Here is a 25,205-nt window from a genome sequence, read left to right on the forward strand (position 1 = left end):
TGATTGATTGTGGGCACAGGGTTGTTTAAATGGCCCCTGATGGATGAATGCAGGAGAGGGCGTCTGAACTGCTGCTTGCAAATGGAGGAACTTTAGGGATGAAACGCCCCGTGGCGCGCCAGAGGTCGGGGTAACACAAGCCTCTCTATCTAAAAGGCAATTACTTAAGAGGAATATCAAGGTGGAAGGCGGCACTGGAAACAGTGGGAGTGGATCTAATGGTGAACCAGAATCTAGGTTAAGCTTATTTTCTTTATTATTATTAAATGAAAGGGTATTTATTTAAGAAAAAAAAAGGGGGAACACTATTATTTTACTGCACAACAACATGCATTGTTGGCTCATGTAAAATGAATGAGTATCAACAGGCCCTTTCTGTGGCACTGGCGAGGAATGGTGGGAAAATCTGCAGATGAAAACAACCTCATCCATAAGGAACACCCAATCTCCAACCGAGGGCAGTAACGCCGCTGAGGTCTGTGTGATCTCTCCTCTCCAGTCTGCTATGATGTCTCAGCTGCGAGTGAAGACCTTGATGGACCAAAGTGGGACTTCAGTGTCTGAAACCACAAAAAAAAAAAAAAAAAGGAAAAAAAAAGTGTCTCCCAGCCTCCCGTTCTGAACAGCACGATGAAGAACATCCAGCTGTGTGTGTTATTTTTCCATCTTTAAGTGCAGAACTTCACATGATCTCTATCATGCTGTAAAATTCACAGTAAAACTGGAGACTGAAGCCAGAATATGTCGCAGCTTGTTCAGTCTGAGTGAAGAAGCTGTGAACACAGTGTGGCTCCAGACAACCATCGCTATATCTGAGGGGAATCTCATTTCTAGAGGATGAAAAGCACTTGTGCTATGAAAGCAGACTACTTGGACTTCGCTTCAACACCACAGTTCAAATGCAAGTTTTATCCTGTTTTTTTATGCTTTCTAACAGCCTTAGCTGCAGATTAAGAGTTTACTCTTCAGCTTGAACTGGTGAAACACGATGCAACAAACTAAAACTGTGAAACGGAACAGAAATGTAACATAAATGCAGCCCTGTGATGGACTGGTGACCTGTCCAGGATGTAACCTGCTTCCCGTCCAGTGAATGCTGGGATAGACTCCAGCTTCCATGCAACCCTTAATTGGACAAAGCGGTTAAGAAAGTGGATGGATGGATAAATGAATGCATTGGTATAAATAATAGCTGGGCACTGCTTTTAAATTATTAAACCTTTATTTTATAGTAACAAGCCTTTGTCATTATTAATTTGCTTTTATTAAATTGCAGAACTACTGACACATGGTCTGCCTTTAGATTTTAATCTTTTTTTTTACTCATTTTGAGTGACGTGATGCATTACAGTGATGTATATTTTTATTTTAAGGACAAGCAGCAGGACTGCTTTAACCTTGCATCATGTTCAGTCATGTTGAAGCTTTTTTCTTCCCCACGATACATTCCATTTACCCCGCTTCTTGTCTAAGTGTCCAGTGTTTCATCCTGCACAGGCTGTGTAGCTTTCAATAAATTTGCTGATTTTTTTTTAACCACTTTCTTTCTCATGAGAAAAACTGGAATTTCCATTTTGGAAACTAAAATCGCTTTATCTGTCAATAAAGAATCTAAAACTAAAATGGTATGTTAGTAAAAGAGAATCTGGGGGAAGATTTCTCTCCACAAGAGGGCAGAGGAGGATTTGATCAGTGACTGCACAGTCAAATCAAGCTGAATTTCTTCCTTTGAACTCCTTGGAAAGCTCTGAGGTTCCACCACAGTCAGGATAAACAACACTACAAACCTCATTTTTCAGTATTTATTTGTTTCAAGTCATCCACATAATAAATAGAGACAATTCAAACCAATTACACCAGACCAAAAAAGGGACTGAAATTACTTGACTTTATCAAACTGAAACAAGACAGGCACTTAAAAAAAACAAACAAAACAGATTAGTGTGTATTGTTTAGCAGGTTTACAGTGGGACATTTTGAAATAAGAACACAAGGCAGCTGCACAGATACAAGAGAACAAGAAAACTCTAAAAAGCATAAAAAAAGAAATCTTGTTCCTAGTCCGCAAACTCACAACAACCAGAGCATCTTTAGACAAGCAAAGACCACCTGAAAAATCAATAAAATGTCAGCATGCAACAGAAGAGGCAAATCTGTGTCTTCAGTCTGGGGACTGAAACGTAATCCACCCTGCCTTTAATGTTTTTAAATCATGACTTACAGAATACAGAAGCGCACCCGTCGTCGTCTTCTCGTCCTCCTAAAATCTAATTGCCACTTTATCAGGAGCGCACTACAAGTGAAACACTGAAACATAGTTTGTAAAGAGGCTTGTTGGAGTGTGAAGCGACGCACAAACTGTGACGTATCTGTAAATGTCTTGCTGTGTAACCAGAAACGGAATAACTGTAAAAACTATTCATAGAAGATCAACACACGAGTGCCTGTTAAGTTTACCAAGTGAGATAAAAATGAACTGAGGACACAAATGACTGATATTAAGCCTCAAAGAAACGTAAAAAGCGGCAGCTTTAAAAAAAGAAAAAAAAGGGAATAAATGTAGCTGCAAAACATTTAGTCTGTACATGTTCCTATTGTTTCATCCAGTGTTACATTAAGGAGTAAATAAACGGGCCACACAGTCCTTGTACTGGTTGGGTTTTCAGGTATTAAAACAGAATCTTAAAAGCTCCCATTTTTCTTGGCACAAAGTGGCTTACAAAACTCGTTGTGCCATTACAGGTTAAAATAAAGCTCTGCTATTTATTTCGAATCGAAACAAGTTAAGTAAAATGTGTAGTTTTGCTTTGACAACATCCAACATTTTGTTTAGTAACTGTGCCATTTTTTTTTTACTGCGACAGCGGGCAGGAAGGGGGCAGAGCGGGAAGACCGGGTTGTCTTTGGCACATGAGTGCAGTTCAGAGGAGACCCAACTTGTTTGTCTTGCATCCAAATGAAGGAGATCCGAGAGATGAGTTTGCGATCCGGCTTTGTTTAGAAATGCAAAGCCAGGAACGCAGTTTCCTCTTTATCCATCCATCTCCGTCAACATCCTTCCAGAGAAGATCGCTTTCAAGTCCTTTTAAAGTGGGTCAAACCTCGCTCACTGGCAGATCGGCATCATCTAGGTCCAGCGGGATTTCGGGCATTTGGGGCTCAAAGCTGCTCCGCCGTCGCCACGGCGACTCTTCAGACTTAGCGATGGTGGTCGCTGGCGGTTGGCAGGTCACTTTGCCAGGTGCGTCTCCTGCAGGGACAGGCGTGCTGGCGCGTGGTTGTGACTGGGGCGTGGCAGCAGGCTCATGAAGTGCTCGCTGTCCCACGCCAGGCTGCGAGCGTGAGCTGCACGTGACAGCAGCGGCCCGCTCTGGGTAGCATGGTGGCATGGCAGATATGGGCGAGCGAGGGAGGGGGGGACCCGCGGGGCTGCGGTAGAAAGAGGAGCGGCTGCTGTGTTCCTGCAGCAGAGACAGCGGGAGGACATAAGAGAGAAGAAGAATGAGGGGACACGGGCTTTCGTTAATGACAGACGTCTCATCCGGATGTGTGTAGGTTATGTTGAAAAGTGAGTTACAGACTTGGAATCAGCACCAGCATGTGGAGCCTGATGCAGCTGGAAGGTTGAAGAAGCTGAAGAATGTAGCATTGCTAGAGAGTGGAGATGGTTGTAGTAGTAGTAGTAGTAGTAGTAGTAGTAGTAGCAGTAGCAGAGGTAGCAGGAACAGTGGTGTCAACAGGTTTTAGTTTTGGTAATCACAAAAGGTTGCAGTGGAAGATCAGAGTGCCTTTGCAAGCAGTGCTTGGTTGTTGCTCATTATTTCACGGCTTTTCATTGTCAGATTTCAATCTCTGGAAAAAAAAAAAAACACGACAAAACAGAAGCACAGAGAAGGGAAAAAAAAACATAGCAGAGACAGTGAAAGCAAAAAGAGGGGGAGCCTCTGAGCAACTGGTGAAAACTTAACTAGACAAACGTAACGGCTGTGAAGCAGCAGCAGACGCTGCCGTGCAGACGTCTGTCGCCACAAAAGCTTCTACATGTTTAACACTTCTCCATCATGGTGCTACTGCAGCAGTGACACCATGCAACTTCTGATCACTTAAGCCTCAAACAATTTAGGACTATGACTCGCCTAAAAATCTCAATATGAGCCACGAGTGTTACCAAGAGATGCGTCACGTTGAATCCAAACAATCAGCTCAAACAACTTTTTAGGAAACATGGGGAAGACTGTCGCAGAGCAGACTTGGAACATTTCCTGCAGCTCTAATGAACAGATATGAGCACATAATACAAATGATGTCTCATTGGTCCTTTGTGCAATAGATAAGATCTTGGAAACCTAGTTGCATTCATGCAAATCAACACGGCCCACCAAAAGCAGAGTTTTTTTCTGGCTGGATGTGTGGATTCAACGTGGCTGAGCTCGTCACAAAGCTGTCAAAATGTTTAACATTTAGTACACAAAAGTATCGGAAGGCAACATGGAATCTCATCATCGTGTTTATGAGAAAGAGGAAAGAAAACATACAGGCAGCGAACAGGAGGGAAGAGAAGAGACAAGCAGGATGTCACACATCTAAGACAGGTACACAGCTGCAGCAGACTGCAGAGAAAACAGGGCATGAAAAGGAAGAGAAACAGAAGGTGTGAAAGACAATAATAATGACAAAGATAGAAACAGTAAAGTTGTGGCATCTGAGCTGGTTGGATGCTTCATGCAGTCATTTTGTCGTGTTTGTATCCTACATCATCGCTAATGGTGAAGAGAAATGAAAGCAGTGGAAGGATTGCAAGCTGAAATGGTCAAATTCTAACTGTTTATAGTCATATAGAGGCACACCGTCAAAGACTGCAGGATCTTATTCATCAAAAATGAAAAACGACATGATTTCTTGGACCTAAGTATATATATTTTGAACGAACCAATCACACAAGAGTGATCGAAGTGATAATGAAGGGGAGTGCAGCTGCACTGAAAATAGGAAATATTTAAAAAGCTGAGGATATTTCTCTCTTATTACCTTTAGGAACTCAAACCACTTTATTCTGAGCCTTCGTATCACGCAGAAAACACAAAACCAGTAGAGTGTTGTGGTGACTTTCTTAATTTATACTAGCTAAGCACTCTAACACAATGTTTTTCTCACAGGACAGCAAACATTTTGATCAATTCAGTCCAAAAAAAGTTACTTTTTCTCTCAGCTTATTAGGAAAACTTCAACAAAATACTCCTGGATTGTTGTATGATGTGGGTGACATCACCCTCAGTGTGGCTCTAACATATTTTAATTTTAGTTTGTTGACCATATCTTCTTTTTGTGCATTTTTGTCCGGTTGTTCCTTTTTCTTTTCAATCATTTTGTTCAGACAGAAGAGTCTGTCATTATTTACTGGTAACAAACAATGAACTTCAAACAATTTTGAGGAAAAAAAAAAAAGAACTACTATAAAAGAACTTTTCTTGTGGATTAATGTAGGAAAACTGGATTATTTCAAAGTTTCCTTTAGCATATATTTGCATGTAGTGTGGAGTGCTGTTTCACAACGCATGTCCTCTAACATACAACTTTGCATGCGCCCATCAGATGTGCAGAAATGCTGAAATGGGGGCCCCCCCAGATGTGGGGAAATGAGATTTGTTCCTGTTGAGAAGGAAATCTGAATGCAAAAGACTGAAATTTAAAGCTGCGCTTCATGTGGCAGTAGAGTGAAAGAAAAGCAAAAGAAGATGCCAGTTAAGAGAAAAGCAGCGAGGATGAGGGCATGAAGGGAGGGGGGGGGGGGCCGGTTGGGTTATCACAGCCAGACTTGGGGGGGTGTGGTTGGTACTTTGCAAAAAAAAAAAAAAAAAAAAAAAAAGAAAAAAAAAAAAAAGAAAGAGCATCAGATGAGAAGTCGGATCTGAACTGCTCTCATAATGTTTATAACCAAAAAGGGCCAGCCAGTGAGGGGGGGGAGGAAGTACTGAAAAGGTGAACTTATAGTTTATAAGGGGGGATTTAGACAAGCTGACATACGTGCTGCTGCACTCCCCGATTCGGGACGTATACCTCTGTATACAAGGGTTCGACAGCCGTCTGGCCTGCCGCATCTGCAACAACACAGTGCAAAGCAGGATTAGAGCAGATGGGCTGTTTTCCATCCGGAGAGGAAGACGAGGAGAGAAGGTGACAAAGTAAGAAAATGAAATCCGAGGACAGAAACAGCGACAGAAACAACAAGCAAGAGAGAAAGGAAGAGAAAGGAAGACACTGGAAGACACGGGAGGTAAGAGAGGGAAAACATGGAGACAGATGCTGTGTAGGGAATGATCCCAGTCTAACCAGTAGGGACCTGTATTCCTCTGCTGCCAGGATTGTGGAAGTGGGCGCCAAATTCAGGTTATGTCATACTGAAAACAGGAGGTGTGACCGAGTCTAAAGTGAAGTTCCATGGTTGTATTACTTTCCCATCATCTTCATCTCTTACTTCCATCAATCAAACTGTCTAAAAAACATGTAAAACACTGGAAATATTCTCAGTAGGTACTGAGGAGCTCTTAAAGCTAAAAATGATGCTTCTTTTTATTTGCTTTGCAGACGGAGGGCACATGTCCCACAATCCAGTACCAGTCCACTCATCAGTTTCCCTTGTCCTTCTGGCTGTAAAACCACTGTCTATTGTTGTTAATATAAAGAAAAAAGATCGTTAAACCCACATTAATCCAGAACAGACTGCCAAACGTCTGCTTGTGCTACTAAAAAGCACCTGCAAGAACAACAAAAAAAATCATCCCAGATAACCTGAGCAAAACAACACAAATCAGTTCTCTGCATGATCATGAGTTGACTCTTCCTACCACTAGATGTCACCCTGGAAATCTCAAATTATGCTCGTGTTAATCCGCATGCATTATCTGCCACTTGTTCTAGTCGGACTTGCATCTAATTGGTGCTGTAATGTCATGCATGATACCTACTGTAGCAGCTGACCTCCCAGGCCCCCGCTGGGCCACAATGGCTCCTGAAACAGCTTTGATCCAGCTGTGCATCTCCTCAGGACTGTCCGCCTGCAGGAAGCACGGGTTTAAAAAAAGAGGAAGAAAAAAATACACAAAGGTGATGCTAACATAAAAATAAGATGGAAAACCTGTTGTGAATTAAGAAATTAAAACACAGAGGAAGAATGCAGCAAAGGAGATTAATAAATGATTTACATTCCTTTCATTGCTGAAAATGTACCTGTATATAAAATGTTCTTGATGTGGTGACAACTTCAAACAGATTATCTCTCATCATGATGTCACTACAAGAAAGAAAACAAGTTGAATCACATTCATCCCATCTGTAATTTCTCTAAAACATTTTGACGTACAATGGGAAAATGTCTGGACATGTTAAATACCTCTGTTTGCACTCCTGGACTTTGTGAACCTCCTTTAGCGGGATCATTCTCAGAGGCTCTTTGTCCTAAAGGCAGGAAGAACAGCACTCATAATTATAACAATAACGTGTACATCACAAGACAGCTAAACAAAACAGAAAACAAAACAAAGTAAGAGTGATTTTGTTTCCTGTATTGCATACAGGACAAAAAAAAAAAAATGCAGATGTTCCTAGAAGTCGTCTTGCTCCAGACCCTCAACTAAAAACCCTCACAGCTGAAACCTTTCATGACTCAGCAGACAGTGTGTCTGTGTCTTTGTGGCCTGTTGACAGACAAATACACAGATAAAGTTGTCAAATAGGGGCCGACCCTGACAAGGACAGGGTTTGGGATGTGTAGTGTTGTGCTAAGGACAGTGTGTAAGTGTGTGTGCTTGGGGGAGTAAGGCATGACGGGACATGTGAAGCGAAGGCAGTGAATTCCTCAGACTGTGGATAAAACAAGCTGGAACTTGGACTGTGAGGGTTGTTACTCCGCCTTAAACTCTGTGTGTGCGTGTTTGTGTTGGAAGGATCGGGGGGAGGTAAAGTAAAGTCGCAATATTTATGTCTCAATCAAGTTCATTACCAAATCTGACTTGAAGTAACTCATGGAGTTTTCTTCCAGAAGGAAGTATCGTCTTTTCCAGTTCCTCATCTGTAGAAGAAAAGAACAAGGGTGTTCAGGCCTTTTGTGCATCTTCCAGAGCAAATAAAAGATGTCAGAGTTGCAAGAATAAAAGAGACTATCTTTATATTTCTATGTTTTACACTGTCCTTTGCCTCGGGACAAGCTCATTGTTCTTTGTCGCCTTCAAAGTACACACTTGCACACAACAGAGAGGTTACATTTCTTTGAAAAACTTTCTTTTTAACCACAATTTTCAAACAACTCAAAAGACATTGAATTCTCCTGTGCTTGACAGCGCTTCTGTTTATGTCAGTGAATGTCACCTTAGACTACAACGGATTCTAGCTAGTGACGCTCAAGCAGCAACTTCTGTTGGACAAAAGTGGAGCCTATGTGGAAGTGGCAAAACTTGCAGTTTTTTTGCAGGCTCCAAAACAGAGCAAAAGCCCACAGAGTCCCACGTTAAAAAGGCCAACTTCTCAGCAGACAGGAACATGTTTACCAAATAAAACATTTTAGGTTTAATAGATCAGGTTTAACTTCATGACAACTTTTCTTATAACTCATCTGTTCAGTAGTCATTTAATCTTGATATTCAGTATAATTGGAGGCGCATCCTTTTGATTGACAAATATCCTGCTGCAAGAAGGCAGAGTGCAGCACAACTGTGGTTTTTAGACAGCTAACAGCGTGGCTTAGCTTTAGCTTGCCTAGCTGTTAGCTGGTTAGCTCCTGGTTAGCAGTTAGCTCTTAGCTACAGGCAAGTCCGAGCTTGATAGATGTCCATCATCCACCCCGACCCCCACATCCCCCCTCTCAGCCCTTTGTCTTTGCCCATTTTTGTAATATCTTGAAGCGACGGCACGTGTGACACTGCCGAGATGACGACGGTTGGAACCGCCCAGTGAGCTTCACCTAAACTTTTCAGAAAAGTACGAGTGATGTCACAGAGGCGCCGTCCATCTTTTAAAGTCTATGGCAGAGGTCTCCGACACCTCGAGAGCTACCATCGTGCAGGTTTTAGTGTTTCCCTGCTGCAACACACCTGACGCAAATCAATGATTCATTGACAGGCAGGACCAAACAAGCCTTTCATTGGAATCAAGTGTGTTGTTCCGGGGACACACTAAAACCTGCACGATGGTAGTTCTGGACAACCGGAGCTGGAGACCCTGGTTGATGGCGATGCTGCAAGTTCAAAGCAAAGCTGCCCTGAAGTAACCCTTCTCAGCACGGTAGCAGATGACTAAGGCCTTGTCCACAAGTAGCCGGCCTTTTTTAAAACTGAAAATCTCTCCTCCGGCCAGTTAAAAAACAAAGTCCACACAACCTCGTTTTTCAACAACAAATCCATCCACACATATCCACGTTGTTAAGCACATTCATAAGCATATCAAACATTTAGGCGGCAGTAGCGCCTCTACTCTTATCCAATAAGAATCACCTATCGCAAGACGTCACTTCCACCACAGATATGCCTCTAATGTGATATGGTTAGGTGGTGGAAAACAATTTGTTCTTACCTGTTATAAGGCAGCCACGGTAAAACTGGCTGCGTGGCCTGAGTTCAAGCTTGGTTCTGTATTATTCTTTTGTCATTAATGTTACATGTCTGTATGTCAAACCTTGGACAAGCTGGCTTAAACTCTGAATTTCCCCTCGGGGATGAATAAAGTATCTTTGATTTGATTGATTTGTTTTTAATGCTGTCCTTTGCTGTTGGTAGTTCATGTGTAGCGGTATTTGAGCTTGTAAAAACAAACAGCGCATGGACAACAAATAACGCCATGACTGTTTCGAGGACGTCCATGCTGGTGTAAATGTAAAAGAGGTAATGTGTTCAGTAAGCAGCGTGCCTATGGTTTTATTTTGAAAAGGCCAGACTGGAAGTCTGCGCTGTGTTGTTGGTGAATGTTTGATGGTGCTGACTAATAATAAAAGATGGTGGCTGTGCCAGTTCCACAGAACTTCATGTTCTTGTTTTATATATTATAAAGGTATCAGAGCATGAACAAGAGCCCCGGTTACATAAACAAGGGTCGCACATGTGACGTCATGGCATTTTCTGTCGCAGATGGTCACGCTTAAAAACCGAAAACACCCGGTTAGAAATCTCCACATGCAAACAGATTCACAAATCTTCACTTTGGTCGGAGGTTTTTAAAACCATTGTTGTTAGTGCAGAAATCTGCGATGTGGTGTTGATGACAGACCAAATCAGTGAAGAATATCTTTTTTGTGAGATACCCTGCTACGTGTGGACAAGGCCTAAATGTAATCCACGTAGCCCGACACAAACTAAGGCTTCTCACCACAGCTCCTTGCTTGACGCAGTAGCCTGACTTGATGACGGTGTGCTCCTGAGTCGGCCTGCCCAGAAAGTACGGCAGCTGGCTGTGGGAACGCTGGATTGGCTCACGCTCTGATCTGTCTGCGTTGTCACCACCTTCGTGCTGAAGGGGAAAATAAATATTAATATCAAAAGTCAATTCTGGAAAACAGAAAACACAGAAAAAGGTAAAGCAGTTTGGTAAAGGTATACCAATAGTCACTGCGATAAGTAAAGAAGAAAACAGATGACATCAGGATGTTTTCCTGTTTGCATAAAGCCTACAGTCATAACTACATATGCCAAGGAGAGCACACTTGGTAAACTTTGACTCTACGCTGCAATAAAAGCTGAGAGAGGAATGAAACTGTCGCCTTTTTCTGGCAGAAACTACCAAGGTGAGTTTTATGACAAACAGTTTGAACATGAGCGAAAGAGAAACTTTGCTACATGTTGGAATCTATGTTAAAACTGTGATAAAGTAGACCAGGGTCTGTTTATCTCTGCACTTAGATGGTTTTTATTCTGCTGTAAATGCATATTTTTTCCCCAATAGAAGTTGAATCTTACTAATCTTACTAATTTTACAAAATCTTAACTATAAAATTGCAGTTTCCTAATAACTCTTAAACTGTTATTTATGAGTAACCAACAGTCCAAAACTAATGCAGATTTTTTTAATCGGGATGTTCCGACACCATTTTCTTTCTGTCTGATACTGATTGTGATACCTGGGGTTTAGTTATCTGTCGATTCAGAGTACTGATCCATTACCTGTACTATTTTCTTAAGAGGTATTTTAAATATAATTACATTTATCATAGACTATAATTTCTATCAAAACAAATCTTGAAATTGGATTTACAGTGAACCTTTTGTACAACGGATAGCGGATGGTGATCCAAAACAATGAATTCTAAAACATTGTCTTATTATAGTGACTTTCTGGCTTTCTTTTGCAAATTCCTCACGTTTTGTAAAAAAAAAAAAAAAAAAAAAAAAAAAAATAGCCAGTGTATGTTGTTGCTGCAGTTTGTTGCATTTTTCCACAAACTCCTCACACTCTTTCACACAACGCCAGCCCAAACGCCAGGTTGTTGATGGTAAATTTGGCAGCATTTTTGACGCCTCTGGAAACTTCAGCCCTGCATATTAGGTATGTCGGTGTTTTGCTCGTGGAATTTTCTAATGAGAAATGACACCAAATTGCTAAAATAACGCTAATGCTAAATGTTAGCACAACAGTAACTCATGTGCAGCTGGTTGTTCACCTGCCAACTCAAAACTTTCATGCAACATAGCGTAATTTCCTGTGTCTGTGTGGTGGGTTTGTGCAGGGAAAAAAAAAAGAACCATGATTCAGTTTCCGCAGTATTAGAAGGTGTTTAGACAGAAATACACACCGATCCTGACTCCTTTACTCGTGGCGAGTATTTCCAACGCTAATATCGGTGACGGTCCACCTCCTAATTTTTTCCAAACATGTACGAGACCAGTTTCCTTTTGAATAGTTTTGTTGGATAAAAGGAAAAAACTCTTGCCTTAAGCCCTTAATGTTTTTTCTCCAATAAACGAAAATCTACATGAAAATATATAATCACTACAGATAAATTTATAACTTTGTACAACAACGGAAATCTATGTTGACTCAGTATTATGTGATCCTTCTTGCTTTGCACCACCAACACAACAGTAAGAGGCCCAGATATGACAACATTTTCATTCCATTGGTCACTATTCTCCATGTTTTAGTGTTGACCCTTATCTGGAAAACAAAATAAAAATACGGAAAACTTGATCTTTTTAGGGTGTAATTTAATTTTGCATCCTATGTCAAAATTCACAGAAGTATAAAATTTTTGCAAAGCAGGATAATGAATGGTAGACAGCGCCTGCTTAGGCCTGCGGAGCTGACCAATCAGAGCAGAGCAGGTTTTTCTGGTGGGCGACTCCTGTTTTTACAGGATACATATGCAGAAGCAAATAGAACAGAACTTAATTCTTTCCTGGAAGCATCAAATTTTAAAATATTACTTTATATCCATATTTTTTATTTAGTCCCTAATTTGTTTTAAAAGGCATTTAAATATGATGCATTATTAAACCCGTTACTAAAGACTGCAAACAAATACATGATGGTATTTATTACATACCTGCGTCTGAGTGACTATGGGAACGCCTCCAATTATTTCTGTTTTGTAGGAGACTTGTTTTTTGGGTCCTACGACATCTGGTAAAGCCTTCTGGTTTTCTGAGTTCTGCTGGTTGTCAGACAATTTTGGCACCTTAAGAAGAGAAAAGCAAACACACAATAGATAAGATATAAAGCATGCAAATTTACAGAAAGATGCTTTGTGGTAACCCGTAGCAAGACAGACAAATATCCATTTTCTCAATAGTTTAAGTAGCATATGCAAATTTACTTATCCAGAAGCTGTCTGCCATGTAACAGGTTTTATATCCATTTCCTTTCCGCATAGCTAAGGCTTCATAGAGAACAATGGAAACAGTCCTTTATCCCACAACTCAGCACAACAATACAGCATCCTGTTAGTCATACTCTGACTCACTTCTATATAATTCCTTGACAGTCCTTTCATTCATTTTAAACAGAAAGGGATGAGGAAAAAGTTCTTCAACTCATCAGGTATAAGTCAAAATGATTGAATTAGTTTGTGTCAACAGAGGGATGAAATGTGTGTGTGCTTGTCTCACAGTGATCTTGGTCGCTTTATTGAGAGCGATGACCCAGTCCACAAGGTCCTGCTGATCATTGGCCTGCAGGAAGAACTTCCTCATCCCAGCATTGATGACTAACAGGTCGTAAAAGCAGGAGTGGGAACAACAGAAAGAGTGAAATTAAAATTAGACCACCTCTGACACAATCTCACTGATACGATCTGATCTCTTTTGTGCACAATATGAACCACATTTAAATAAAAACATACATGAATAAAAGATTTTGGTCTTTCTTGCATATAAAATATGAGTGCCTGAATACAGATGCTGTGCATTTCTTGGGAAGTGAAAGCCAGGGGAGCCAGGGGATTCTCCCACACACCACCGGCATCATGACCTAGCTACATTCAGCTGCCATCACTTCCCCCTCCTTAACCATGACGGGAGAAAAAAAACCACAAAAAAAAACCAAAAAAAAAAAAAAAACCCTCACAGCTAGAAACAACCAAATATGCTCACAAATGTTCACACTTTTATGAACATGTCAAAAACACATTTCTAAATTCCACAGAAATTTTTGGGTCAAACGCTGATTAGCTGCGGATCATGATTTCAGATCTGAGAGAGCTCCCGTCTCTCTCTCCTCGTTTTCTCCACCATAAATCCTTCAGTTCTGCTGTTCAAACTGTCCTTGTGTCTCCTGCTTCCTTTCCACACCATGCCAATAAATTACATTGAGGCTGGACTGGTATAACTGTTGTGGGTGCGCTGTAAAAGGCAGAAGGCAAACTCTGGGGCACAATGGAAACCATTCATCCTGGTTCTGTGTTTATTCCAGTTTTCAGACACATGTTCTGTCCTTTCCTTCCACATTCTGGTAAATAGGGCTTTCTCTTCTCATTTTGACGACTTATAGAAATATGGAAATGTTAACTTTTTACAAATATGTCCACTTTACGGGGAAGAGGTTAACTGTGCAGTGGTCTCTTGAGCACTGAGATGGTAAATCTGGGAGTCAAGAATATCAGATCGGACTCATAGTTACACATTGCAGAGCAATGAAAGCTGTTGGGAAATCCAGTCAGGCATCAAAGTTCACACAAATGCTTTTGATCGCTCCCATCAAGCTTCTGCTCTGTGTGACGGCCAGATGCTAACCTCTGCTAATATTTCCTTATGTCTCATCTTGAGAGGGAGGGAGAGAGGGATTCATAGATGTCTGCAGAACACGTGGCGCACAAATGGCATTTTAAAAATAACCTCATGCATCTCGAAATCAGGTTCCGATTAGGATGCCGGCATCCTGTCAAAACCTCAACAAGGCAACTGGTGTACACACAGTCAGACAATATGTACGCACACACACAGCAACAGTAGTTGACTTCTTGTCACACACCACTGTTTCCTGTGATTGAATTGGACGGGAGAGAAGGAAAGTGGTTAGTAAACAAAAGTAGAGGTGGAAGTTTATTTCTTAGTAAACAGATTTGGATTTGGAACAATTTTATACTTCCGTCCTGCCGAGAGAGGATGTGAAGACAAGCGCAGACTGTCATGTCGCAGTTATGTTGTTCCTTGTCATTGCTGCAGCCAAATCTATCACATCTACTTGATCCAACAACTTGCTCCAGAGTGAGCCTGAATTGTGATCAACGTAGTGCTGCATCGTTGGTGTGAAAGGCAATTTTTCTGCAACTATCAATGCAAACCAAAATCCCAACTCTTATTAATGCAAATTAATTTGGAGTATTTAATTTGTATGAATCTTTTTTTTTTTTTTTTTTTTTTTTTTAAAGGCTATTTTATTTAATCTGTCCAAGACGACTTGTGCTCCTCCTCAAGCATCAATACATTACTTATTTACTTCATCAAGGTTGCATACAAATGACTTATTTCCAGAGTGTCACCAGATATGGAGCAGAAAAGAAATCCAGCAAGTCATGTCTTCAGTGGAGCATTTAGAGTAACTTTAGGTTTTACTGTTTAACGTGTTTCAATGAAAAAGTAAGTGAAAGTGTCTCATTTAATATGAAATGTTATTGTATAACTTGTGCAGTATTGCTAAAATTCAGTCTCATATCATCTACCTAACACGGCTACAGGTGAAAGAAGAGGAGGAAGATAAAAATCCACTCGAAAAAGACAAAAGCCACATTTGCAAAGTTAACAAAATCTCTAAATCATGACAAGTGCAGCTGTGTTAAAGTTTATTGTTCCAGAAAAGCTCCCCCTTATCTTCAAAAAGTTACCAAAGTTAAAAACTTACATTTACTAATTTTATTTATCAATAATAATTCGATATTATTATTTCGATAATAACTTTTAAATTCACATGTTTAGTTGAATTGCTTCAGTTTTTTTTTTCTTGCACAAAATATACTTGGTTCATTTTAAATTCCCAGAGAGACAAATAAGATGTAACAGACTTGCTTAAAAAAAATACCAGCATAAAAAGTGCTCAAAAGATGGTAAAGACCAGGTCAGACATGGTCACCCAGAACCAGATAACTGCTGCAGCCTCCTGCATCTGTATATGTTGACTAAACACACCATGGCGGACAAGGTTGCCCAGTCAGGTGTTCGGAAAACTGCAGTTAAAGAACAAAGACTGTAAAAATGCCTCTTTAATGTTACACTGGCTACGGTTACATGATGTTTTTTAATTTGGAATTAATCATTCAGAATTAACGTATTCTTCTAAGAGTTTACATTAAAATAATAATCCTGAATGAACGTTTATATGAAACACGTCCTCACTTACGTCCTCTTTAAAGCGGCGGGTTGGGAAGGGTTCTGATTGGACAGAGGGTGCATGTGATGTATGACGTATACCGGAAATAAACAAAGTTCGCTCCCTGCTTCTAGTCTCTTCAGTCATAACTTATAAAAACTACAATAAGTTTTGCCACTATTTTTATCATAAATCTGAAGTACCAGCTCAACACAAGCATACTACTTCACTTTTTGCTGCAACTGAGAAGAAGAAGAAAGACAGACCACCGAACACGGGAAGCAAAATAGCGTGCGTCATCGGGACAGGACAAGGTAACGAGCATGTGCAGAACGCAGGAATTAACTTAGAGCAGAATGAAGGTTTACATGACAGAGGAATTAAATAGTTGGGAATTAAAATGTGAATAAACCAGCCACTTACATCAGGATTAAGTTTAATTCCGATCAGAAATTCGCATCAGGAATTGTTTACATGGTCATTTTTCATCAGTTTAAAGCAGAATTAACTTTTATTCAGAATTAAACAGGAATTAAAACTCCCATGTAAACGTAGCAACTGTTTTAAAAAGTCAGCAGCTAGGTCTTAATGTGATCATGTAAAACAAGGGTGTCCTAAAGGTGTCAAGGGCCAATGTCCTTCAGGTTTTTGATGTATACAGTTCAAATAGACATAAATCGGATCCAACAGCCAATGAAATTACTTCTTAGTTTGAGTTAGATGTGCTGGAACAGGGAAACATGGTATACCTGCAGGACATCGGCACTCGTGGACAGACTTTAGACACCCCTGATATAATGCATCTTAGACGTTTAAGTGAGTTTATCTGACAATTTATGATTCCTATCTAATATCATTAATATTATAAAGCATGTCGCTCAAAATCCATCATAAAAAAAAAACATGCCAGCACTGGAAAACACACTTAAATGACAATAAATACCAAGATAAAGATGTGTTCACTCACCAAAGCAGAATTCCGCTTTAGGTCTCAGCTTAGTAGCGTCACTGACCTGGAGATGGGCAAAACCCACAACTGTTAGCTTCCCAGTTCAAATAAATAACTCGATTTGTTTCCAACACAGTCTTATCATCTTATCTCTTTCTGCTTACCTTAGAGATGTAGGTGAGCTTGAGGGAGCCAACATGGTCTGCACCAATAGGCAGGTTCTGTGAGAGGATGGTAAAAAAGGAAAATATATGCTCTGAAATGGTGTAATTACACAGCAGTGATGATGTTACGGCCGTATCCCAGCAGAGGAAGACAGAATCCAGTGGGAGATACAAGTGGAGTAAGCTTCTGCACAGCAAGTCAATAATATTAAGTACAGTAGACTTTGGCTGCACTCCATGATAGTTAATATCAGTTCCCTGCTGCGTTTCTGAAACTAGGAGATCCAGATTTACCATCATTAAAATTGAACCTTTTTCATTCTATAAAAAGAAAGCAGCTTACTCAATTATTTAAAATTTCTCCTGCACTACATCACTTATGAATACTTTATGTAACAGAGCACTTACAAATACAGTGACTTAAACGCAGCGTGATGCACAAACTGGAGCGAGAGTGACACTGAATAAACTGAGAGGTCACCAAGCAGACACTGGTAAGTGTGGTAAGTGCAAACACAGCTGCTGGCTTCATGGACTCATCCAGACAACAAAAAGACTAAAAAAAATGAATAAAAATCAACTCAGGTTTTGCCTAAAAAATATGAATTCCTTCTGTCCTCATTTTAAATGACTTACAGCGATGTCTGCCAACAGCTAAAACACAGACACGCTGCTTGCCCTGAGACACTCCTGCTCCTAAAATATGTGCTTCCAGTTTCTGTCAGCTGGAATGATATAATTACAAGTTCTCCCGTCCTCATGAGGCTGCTTGGCCAGGGAAGCATTTAGAGTCGACTTAATTTTGTGCTCATGATGAATGGAAAAAGCTTAGCTATACGTGGCCCGCAGTTGCATGAAAGCTGATCATCTTTACAGCTCAGAAACACACACCAGTTTGCGTGTAGTGGCCTGTAGATTGTTCAGGTTTTTTTTTCCCCCACTGAGAAGTGAAATATTTGCCTTTGCAGTTTCATGGAGAATAAAAAACAAAAACAAAACAACATTCTTTCATTTTCTACAACTGAAGCTACGAGCTAAGCTAACAGTGCTGTGTAATTTACCTGTGGGTTGTCCATGAACCACACCAAGCTCCCCTGCTGTGTGTCCAGTATGAAGTAACGGCGAAGGAACTTCCCGCTGCTCTCATTCTCCTCAATGTCCAGAAAACCACAGATGCGGTTCTGTCGGTCCACGTAAGGCATGTCGTCGCCGGGACATTCCCTGGCCTGCTGCGGCCGGGAGCGGAGAAAGAGGAGCGTAGGGGGCCAAGCGGGACTGGGAAGGAATTCCTTAAGGACACGGAGAAAGGAGTGGAAAGAGAAACGTGTGAGGCGGGAGGGAGGAAGGATGAGGAATTTCAGTTGTCTTTGTGGTGAGCCTTGCTCCCTCTTTCTCTCTGTATCTACTGTGTCTGTGGTCTCCCTGCCACCTGGAGCTCACCAGGCTACAGCCAGTGAGCAGATCATGTGACACAAAACCACAACCCCGCCTTCATCCTTTTATATCAGCCTCACCCACTCTCTCCCAGTCCTCTACCCCCCCCCCCTTTTTTCCCCTGTAACACATACTCCACTCACTGTCACTCTCGCCTCTACCTCCTCCTTTGCGTACAGGGGGACTTTGCGTACAGTCCCCCCCCCCCTTCTTCCTTTGCAGTCATCTCCTTTTTCACTTTCTGAGCATTCTCCTCTCAAATGCTCACTCATCTGATTTGGCAAGCCTCTGTCCGGCCCCCTCTATCCCCTCCTTCCATCTACAGCTGAACTAGATAAAAAAAACAAAAAAAACAAAGAAAGAAAGAAAAAGACACTATGGAGCTCAGCCATGTTCAGTGCAGCGACACAACAACCCCAAGCATCTGTGCCGGAGAAAATGTGCAATATTTAACAAGCTCAGCTCCGACACATCCCTGAAACCCAAATAATAGCCAAGAAAGAGGTAAAAAAAAGTACCTCTGGGTAGTCCTACGTGTGTGTGTGTGTGTGTGAACTTCAACACTTGCGAGCGTGGGCTCAGAGTTACTGAAGGCATATTGTCACATTAGCCTGTTTAAGCTGTTGTCTTTTTGGACCGAGTCTCAAATATGGCAGTGAGAGGAGTCTGTGGAAGGCAAAGATAAAGACGTTCTTTTTCTGCAACATTATGGGCGCTGTGTGGGTGGAACGGAGGGCAAAGAAGGGACAAAAGGCCTGCTTGTTGTGCGTAGACTCAGAGGCCGTGAGCATCTACAGTTAGCCCCTGCATCTACCAGTCGTCCTGTTTGACACACAGGCACGAGAAAAGAGCAGCACTCGAAGGCAACGATCTCAGCACTGTGCAAACACTGGTTGTCACAAGAGAGACATCTCGGCGGAGGCTAGTAAATGAGGTACAGCGCACAAGTTCACAAGCATGCATTTTAGTTACAATCTCAGAGATAATGACAGAAAATACAGAAAAAAAAACTTAACAAGGTGGAAGGGGAACAATTTAAGCAACACTAACTTTGGCAAACTGGAGGCCTTACTTAAAAATAAAGTTTAATTTTTCGCGTAAACATAAAGCAAATTAAATTTCCTTAATAATTATGCTAAAAAAAAAGGACGTTTAAAGCAACTGTAATAGATTTCTATCTGCATTCTCAGACAGCCAGGTCATGCTTATCCTATGTGCTTCATGAAAAGGCAACTGGGCTTCTTTTCTTAGCCTTCACAATGTTTCATCTCTCGAAGAGACTTCATTAGTTTCAGTGTCTTCAAGACAAGAGAAAAAAGGGGCAGCTGCCCTCCTTTTAAGCGCTTTGGATGACTATAATTTATCCTTTCATAATGAGAGAGAGTACAATAAATGAAGGGGGGGGGGGGTGCTTACAGATGAGTCCTTATAACTATCAACTCTGCAGGACTCCTGCTTTCACAGACTTTCACTGACACGATGTGAGCACAGTGTTTAGCATCCATCCCATAGTTTCACAATGCTGGGTTTTTTTTCCTCATAATGGAATTTTTGGCCAGAAAAACTTGTTTCTTCACAGAATCAAACAGCAGCTGGACACAGTCAGCAGCAACTTGGTGAAAGCAGAGGCCAGACGAATTCCCCAGAGGAGTAAAAACAGAGAGAATGAACGGTGAGAAAAGACTCCAAACGGGCCAAGATTTCGGCTTGACCAGCATGTATTTTAAATTTAAATGTTGATAGTTCATTACTAAGCTGTGCAACAATTTAAATGCGATTTTGACGGCAGCTATGCTCACACCACCTCCAGAATTCCCCAGGAAACAACACAAATAAAGAAGTTGCCTTTCAACACTGAACCAGAAAAACAGCTTTGGAAACTAGGAATGCAAATGTGAAAGCATAAAAAAAAAAAGAAAAAAAAAAAGAGATCAACCCCAAAAAAATACTACAACCAGCTGATATGTCAAGGCGTGGAAGGTGTCCTTTAGTATCAGGCACCAAGAGGTCCAAGTAGTTTTTCCCCCCTTCAGTCCTAAGTACTATAAGTTGAAAGATCAAACTTGGGTCAGGTTAAGTTACAATATCTTCATCTCTTTCTCATGTTTCTCAAGATATTTCTGAACACATTTCTTAAGGGTGTAATGCACATAAAGCAGTCAACCGCTGAAAGAGGTCTCAACAGGTGTTCTTCCTTTAACCACTTGCAGTGGGTACTACCTCCAAACGCTGCACACTGGATGCACTCTGCAACATCTGCAGTTTTACATGGAACCTGTCCCAGCTGCTGTGCTGATCTCAGGTTTTAGTGTATCACAGGTCACTGGACAGGACCCATTTTGTACAAATATAGTACAAATTAAACTGCTTTGTAAAATATTCCGCTTAAGTAAAGGAGCTACAGCAGCAGATGCTGCTGCTCTTGGTTGAAAACGGCTCCGCTAGACTGGTCAGACAACCTGAAATGCGAACAGACCACATCATTTCAATGAAAATGAAGTTGCAGCGCATTGTTTACATTGCAGAAACTGGAGAGCAGTGTTGTTTGTGTCCTCGCAACCTTTTTTCTCCAAGTGTTTACCCTGGAAATTCAGTCACAAGGTTAGCGAAAAGGTCCAACTTTAGAACATGTAGAAAAAATACTTGGTTTCTGACGATGTCGGTACTTGTGACTGTGCGGCTACTGACTGGATTTCATAATTATTTGTTGTATTAAATGCCGTGATTAATGAATCACAAAGATCCCTCCATACTGCCTCTTTCCATGGAGCATTTTATCTAAACCGTATCGTAATGAAACGGAATGAAACTAAAGTTACACAACATCCATGAAATATTGTGTTGCTTTGTCTTTGTTGCAAGTGGCTGAAGAGGTGTGTTAGAAAGCTAAAGTATGGAAGAGGAAGAGTTGAACGGTCCAAACAAATGTATAAAGCTACCCTCATTGGACTTCTTTGCTTTTAGAAAAGGGGACCAGAAAAGGCGTCATTGTGGAAGGGCAGACTGGAAAACAATAACAGAGTAATATGGTGTTATTATTTACCAAACATAAATTGAAATTAAATCAATTTAAAAGATTGTTATTTAAAAGATTATTTTCAATCTTTTCATATTGTGTTTGACTCAAGCTGGCTAACAGCAGAGCAGTTTAATCATCTATTAACATGCATGTTTTTTTTTTAAAAAACGTATCGTGGATCTCCGACGGGAGATGTGCTGCTGAGCAGTGCTGCACGATGTGTGTCATAATCATGTTCAGGAACCAGCAAAAGACAAAGCACTTTGCAGTCTTTTTTCCCACCATCAAAGCATGTAAATTGAGTTGCATGCAGGTGATGTTTGCTACGTGACGACTAGTTAATATATGGATTTAAGCTGGTTAATGACAATACTAACGTTACATCCTTTGCTAGTTTATTTAGACTAAGAGTAAACCAAATCTTCTTTCATTTCTGTGCTGAACTTGTTCTCACTATTGCTTTCCACATATTTGAAAGAAATGTGTTTTGCCACATTCTTCTGGGGGGTGGGTACAAATCCCTCCCCCACAGTTAAAACAAATCCAAGAGGAAACACGGAAATTTGTAATTATTGGGACGTCCCCATTCCTGACATGGTCTGTATTCCTGTCATTTGACAAGGGCCGGAATGAAAATATACTTAATATTCATCACTTTGTTTCATTGGTTTTGACCTTTCAGGTTTAAAGTCTGTATAAAAAACAAACTACAATAAAAATGAGAAACAATCTTAAAGCTTAAAACATATGGTTTTCATTTTAAATGACTGAATTCACCCATAAAACCTTATATTTCCAATTTTTTAAATATTTATTTTGCTTATGAGAAGCAAAATGTTGTCATATTTTAATGTGCGGTTAAGCAAGAGTTATCTTGGCTTTTTTAACGTTTTTTTAAAAATTATTTTTATTTGGAGACTGATTGCTGATTCTGTCCAGTCCTTGTACCTGACCTACCTTTTCAGAGAATTTTTTTTAATGTTTGTTGAGCCAGTTAACAATGACCTATGAGCCTTTCAATCATAAAAAGAGTGACTTAACTCCAGGGTGAGTCAACAGATAACCTACCAGGTGTTTATAAAACAAAGCATCTCATTTTGTAGAAGTATTCTTAGTAGCATGTTTAAGTTTTTGGATGCAGAAACTGAGATTTATGTTGTCAAACACATCAAAAAGTTTCCTGTGTGATTAATGTTGCTGTAAAATGACTGAAAAAAAAAGAGAGAAACTAAGTATGAATTCTGACGAAATGGAATAAAATAAAATCCAAGTGAAAGCCAGTGGACAATATAAAGACAGTCAAATTAAAATATTAAACTCTGAAGGTAACAACACGGTCACAGACAGCTTTTCTGTGACACTCCTCGCATAAACTGGTCATACAAGTAATAAGTCAACGCTTAGGAGCGGGGAAGTTAACAACTCACTTTAACAATCTCAAACCAGCAATGCATCATCAAAACTTACACAACTGCTATAAAATGCAGCTGTAAAGCAAAAAGCTTCTGCTGTGTGAACAGCTGCCAGGGCTCACCATATAACAACCTACACAGCAAATCTCTAATACAGATATCAAGGAGACTGCAGTGGGTTGTGCATTAGTTTTGAGGACAAATGATGAGTTTTAAATGTGTGTGGGGGGGGGGGGGGGGGGGGGGGACGACGACGACGACGACGACGACGACAATCTAAGGGAATTGCCTAAATCAGGGGAGATGAACTGCAGATGAGACAGGTGATTCAAGATGAAAAACAGGCATTTCTCCTCATAATCTGGCTCAGTAGGTTTGACAGGCCTTTCCTTTTAGAGTATAAGGAACAGTGAGTTATATTTCCGTGTGATAAAATGAGGATACACTAAATTCTCCTATCATAACTAGCAAATGATTTTTCTAGTCCGCGTATCTAGTCCTGAAAGACGAAGAAAAAGGAGGAGAAGAAGAAGAGTCAGCACAACACGTTGACAACATTTGTGTTAGCTGCACTTGGTTAGCTTAGCACACTGCAAACGTATTAAACAACCCCAAAACATCAGATATAAACCATCACCTCAAACATCCACTGTCGTAAAGCAGAAGTCTTAATAAACAACTTACAGATACCCCACCGTGTCTGAAAATAAGTTTGGTCATCCACGTTAAGGCAGCTAACGCTGGAGTCTGTTGTTAGCCAGCTCGGTGAAAAATATTAAGAGGTCACTTCAACTGTACGGGGGGGGGGGGGGGGGGGAGTTAGCAACGTTAGTCGTTTTGTTAAGTTTAGTGGTTATCTTACCCTCCTGTAACTGCTTCTGTCAGCGGTAGTCTCGGTGTTGTTCAGTCCGTCCTCAATGTCTCAGCCCATCTCCGCAGATCCAGGACACACAGCTGTCCTACTGCTAAGTGCGGACCACAGATTGTCTGACTCGAAGATGAGCACTCTGACATAAAAACCTATCTATCTATCTATCTATCTATCTATCTATCTATCTATCTATCTATCTATCTATCTATCTATCTATCTATCTATCTATCTATTGGGGGTGAGAAAATTTAATCAAAAAATAAAAAATCGGGATTGTTTTGCTTCACAATTTTAAAATCGATTTTTTTTTTTGTAAAAAAAAAAAAAAAAAAAAAAAAAAATCCTTGCTTTTTTTTCCAAGTAAATAAAAATAATCCATTATAAAAATTCAGTCATTTTTATTGTTTTTATTGATCTTTTAACTTGTCTTCTTAGGCATTATAGCAGCAAAATGATGATCTGGCAACTGTGTGTGTGCATCTTCCTTATTGAAATCAAGAAAAATGAGCAAAAAAAAGAAAAAAATGTTTTATACATTTCTTTGTTTTTAATCTACAAAAAAAAGCAATATCAAAGAATTGTGAGAATTGCAATTTAAATCAAATTGGCACCCAAAATATCGGAATTGAATTGAATCGAATCGGGACAAAAACATATCGCCACAGCCCTACTATCTATCTATCTATCTATCTATCTATCTATCTATCTATCTATCTATCTATCTATCTATCTATCTATCTATCTATCTATCTATCTATCTATCTCATTTATAAAAGCAGGTTTTAGTTATTTATCATTTATATTCAGTGTGAGAGAAACAAAGTACTTTTACTGCTAACATATCCCATAAGAAAAGCATGGCCCTAGAATGGCTCTTTAGAAAAAGTTGCAAGAAGAAATATTCCATCTGAACTGGTTGTGCATGACTTCTGTGTGCTTGGGTCATTTTAAGCAATTCTCAACACTTATCGAACATGACTGATGTGTCTTCGAGACACCATAGGATGGATTGCAAGTCCAGACAATGCCAGCACAGTTATGCACACTCAAACTTCAGTGGTAAGTTTAAGACAACCTATATACCATATATGCTTTTGGTCAATGAGAAGAAGCTGAAACAACCAAAGAGAAGTTGTGCATGGGGAGAACATGTAAACTCCACACAAAGTTTTCATCAGGAACTTTCTTGCTGTGAGATGACAGTGTTAACAACCATATGTCAAAACCAAATATATCTTGCAGCATAACCTTTAATTTATTACAAAACCTCATATTGAGGACAGTTTAGGGCCAGACTTCCTATATTAAAAGAAAGAGTAAATGGTTGTAAATGCATGTTTTATATGGAGTGTAACCTGATCGAGAAAAGCGTGTTGGCCAAATATTTATCGGGCTCTGAAAATGGTCCAGAGTGAGATATCTTCTTTGTAGTCACCTCTTGGTGTAAAAGTACGGGTGCCAACATGGGACCAGCGTGTTTAAATACCAGCGCGATAATTTAGCGACATCTAACGTTTAAAAGCTGCAGCAACTTAAATATGTCTATTTTCCGTGTTACTTTTACATCTTCCATTTT

The 25,205-nt window shown here is 40.3% G+C and overlaps 1 protein-coding gene across 3 annotated transcripts; it reads right to left on the minus strand.

Annotated features, from left to right (window-relative positions):
* Positions 1 to 1,802: 1,802 nt before the first annotated feature.
* Positions 1,803 to 23,733, minus strand: LOC306762027 (pleckstrin homology domain-containing family A member 1-like). Of its 3 annotated transcripts, none has more exons than XM_079248383.1 (13): positions 23,621 to 23,733; positions 17,955 to 18,182; positions 16,894 to 16,950; positions 16,748 to 16,793; positions 13,086 to 13,183; positions 12,524 to 12,655; positions 10,354 to 10,494; positions 8,000 to 8,068; positions 7,391 to 7,455; positions 7,228 to 7,291; positions 6,966 to 7,055; positions 6,058 to 6,098; positions 3,097 to 3,461 (listed from the first exon to the last, which is right to left on the minus strand). In XM_079248383.1, exons 2-13 carry the CDS (start codon positions 18,093 to 18,095, stop codon positions 3,230 to 3,232), a joined length of 1,176 nt encoding a protein of 391 aa, XP_079104509.1. In that variant the 5' UTR covers positions 18,096 to 18,182; positions 23,621 to 23,733; the 3' UTR covers positions 3,097 to 3,229. The 3 variants fall into 3 exon arrangements, with proteins under 3 accessions (XP_079104507.1, XP_079104509.1, XP_079104508.1); XM_079248382.1 differs by having other exon boundaries at positions 6,025 to 6,098; XM_079248381.1 differs by lacking the exon at positions 6,058 to 6,098 and having other exon boundaries at positions 1,803 to 3,461.
* Positions 23,734 to 25,205: the final 1,472 nt, after the last annotated feature.

The sequence above is a fragment of the Telmatherina bonti genome (assembly GCF_933228915.1).
Source record: "Telmatherina bonti genome assembly, chromosome: 11".
NCBI lineage: Eukaryota > Metazoa > Chordata > Actinopteri > Atheriniformes > Telmatherinidae > Telmatherina > Telmatherina bonti.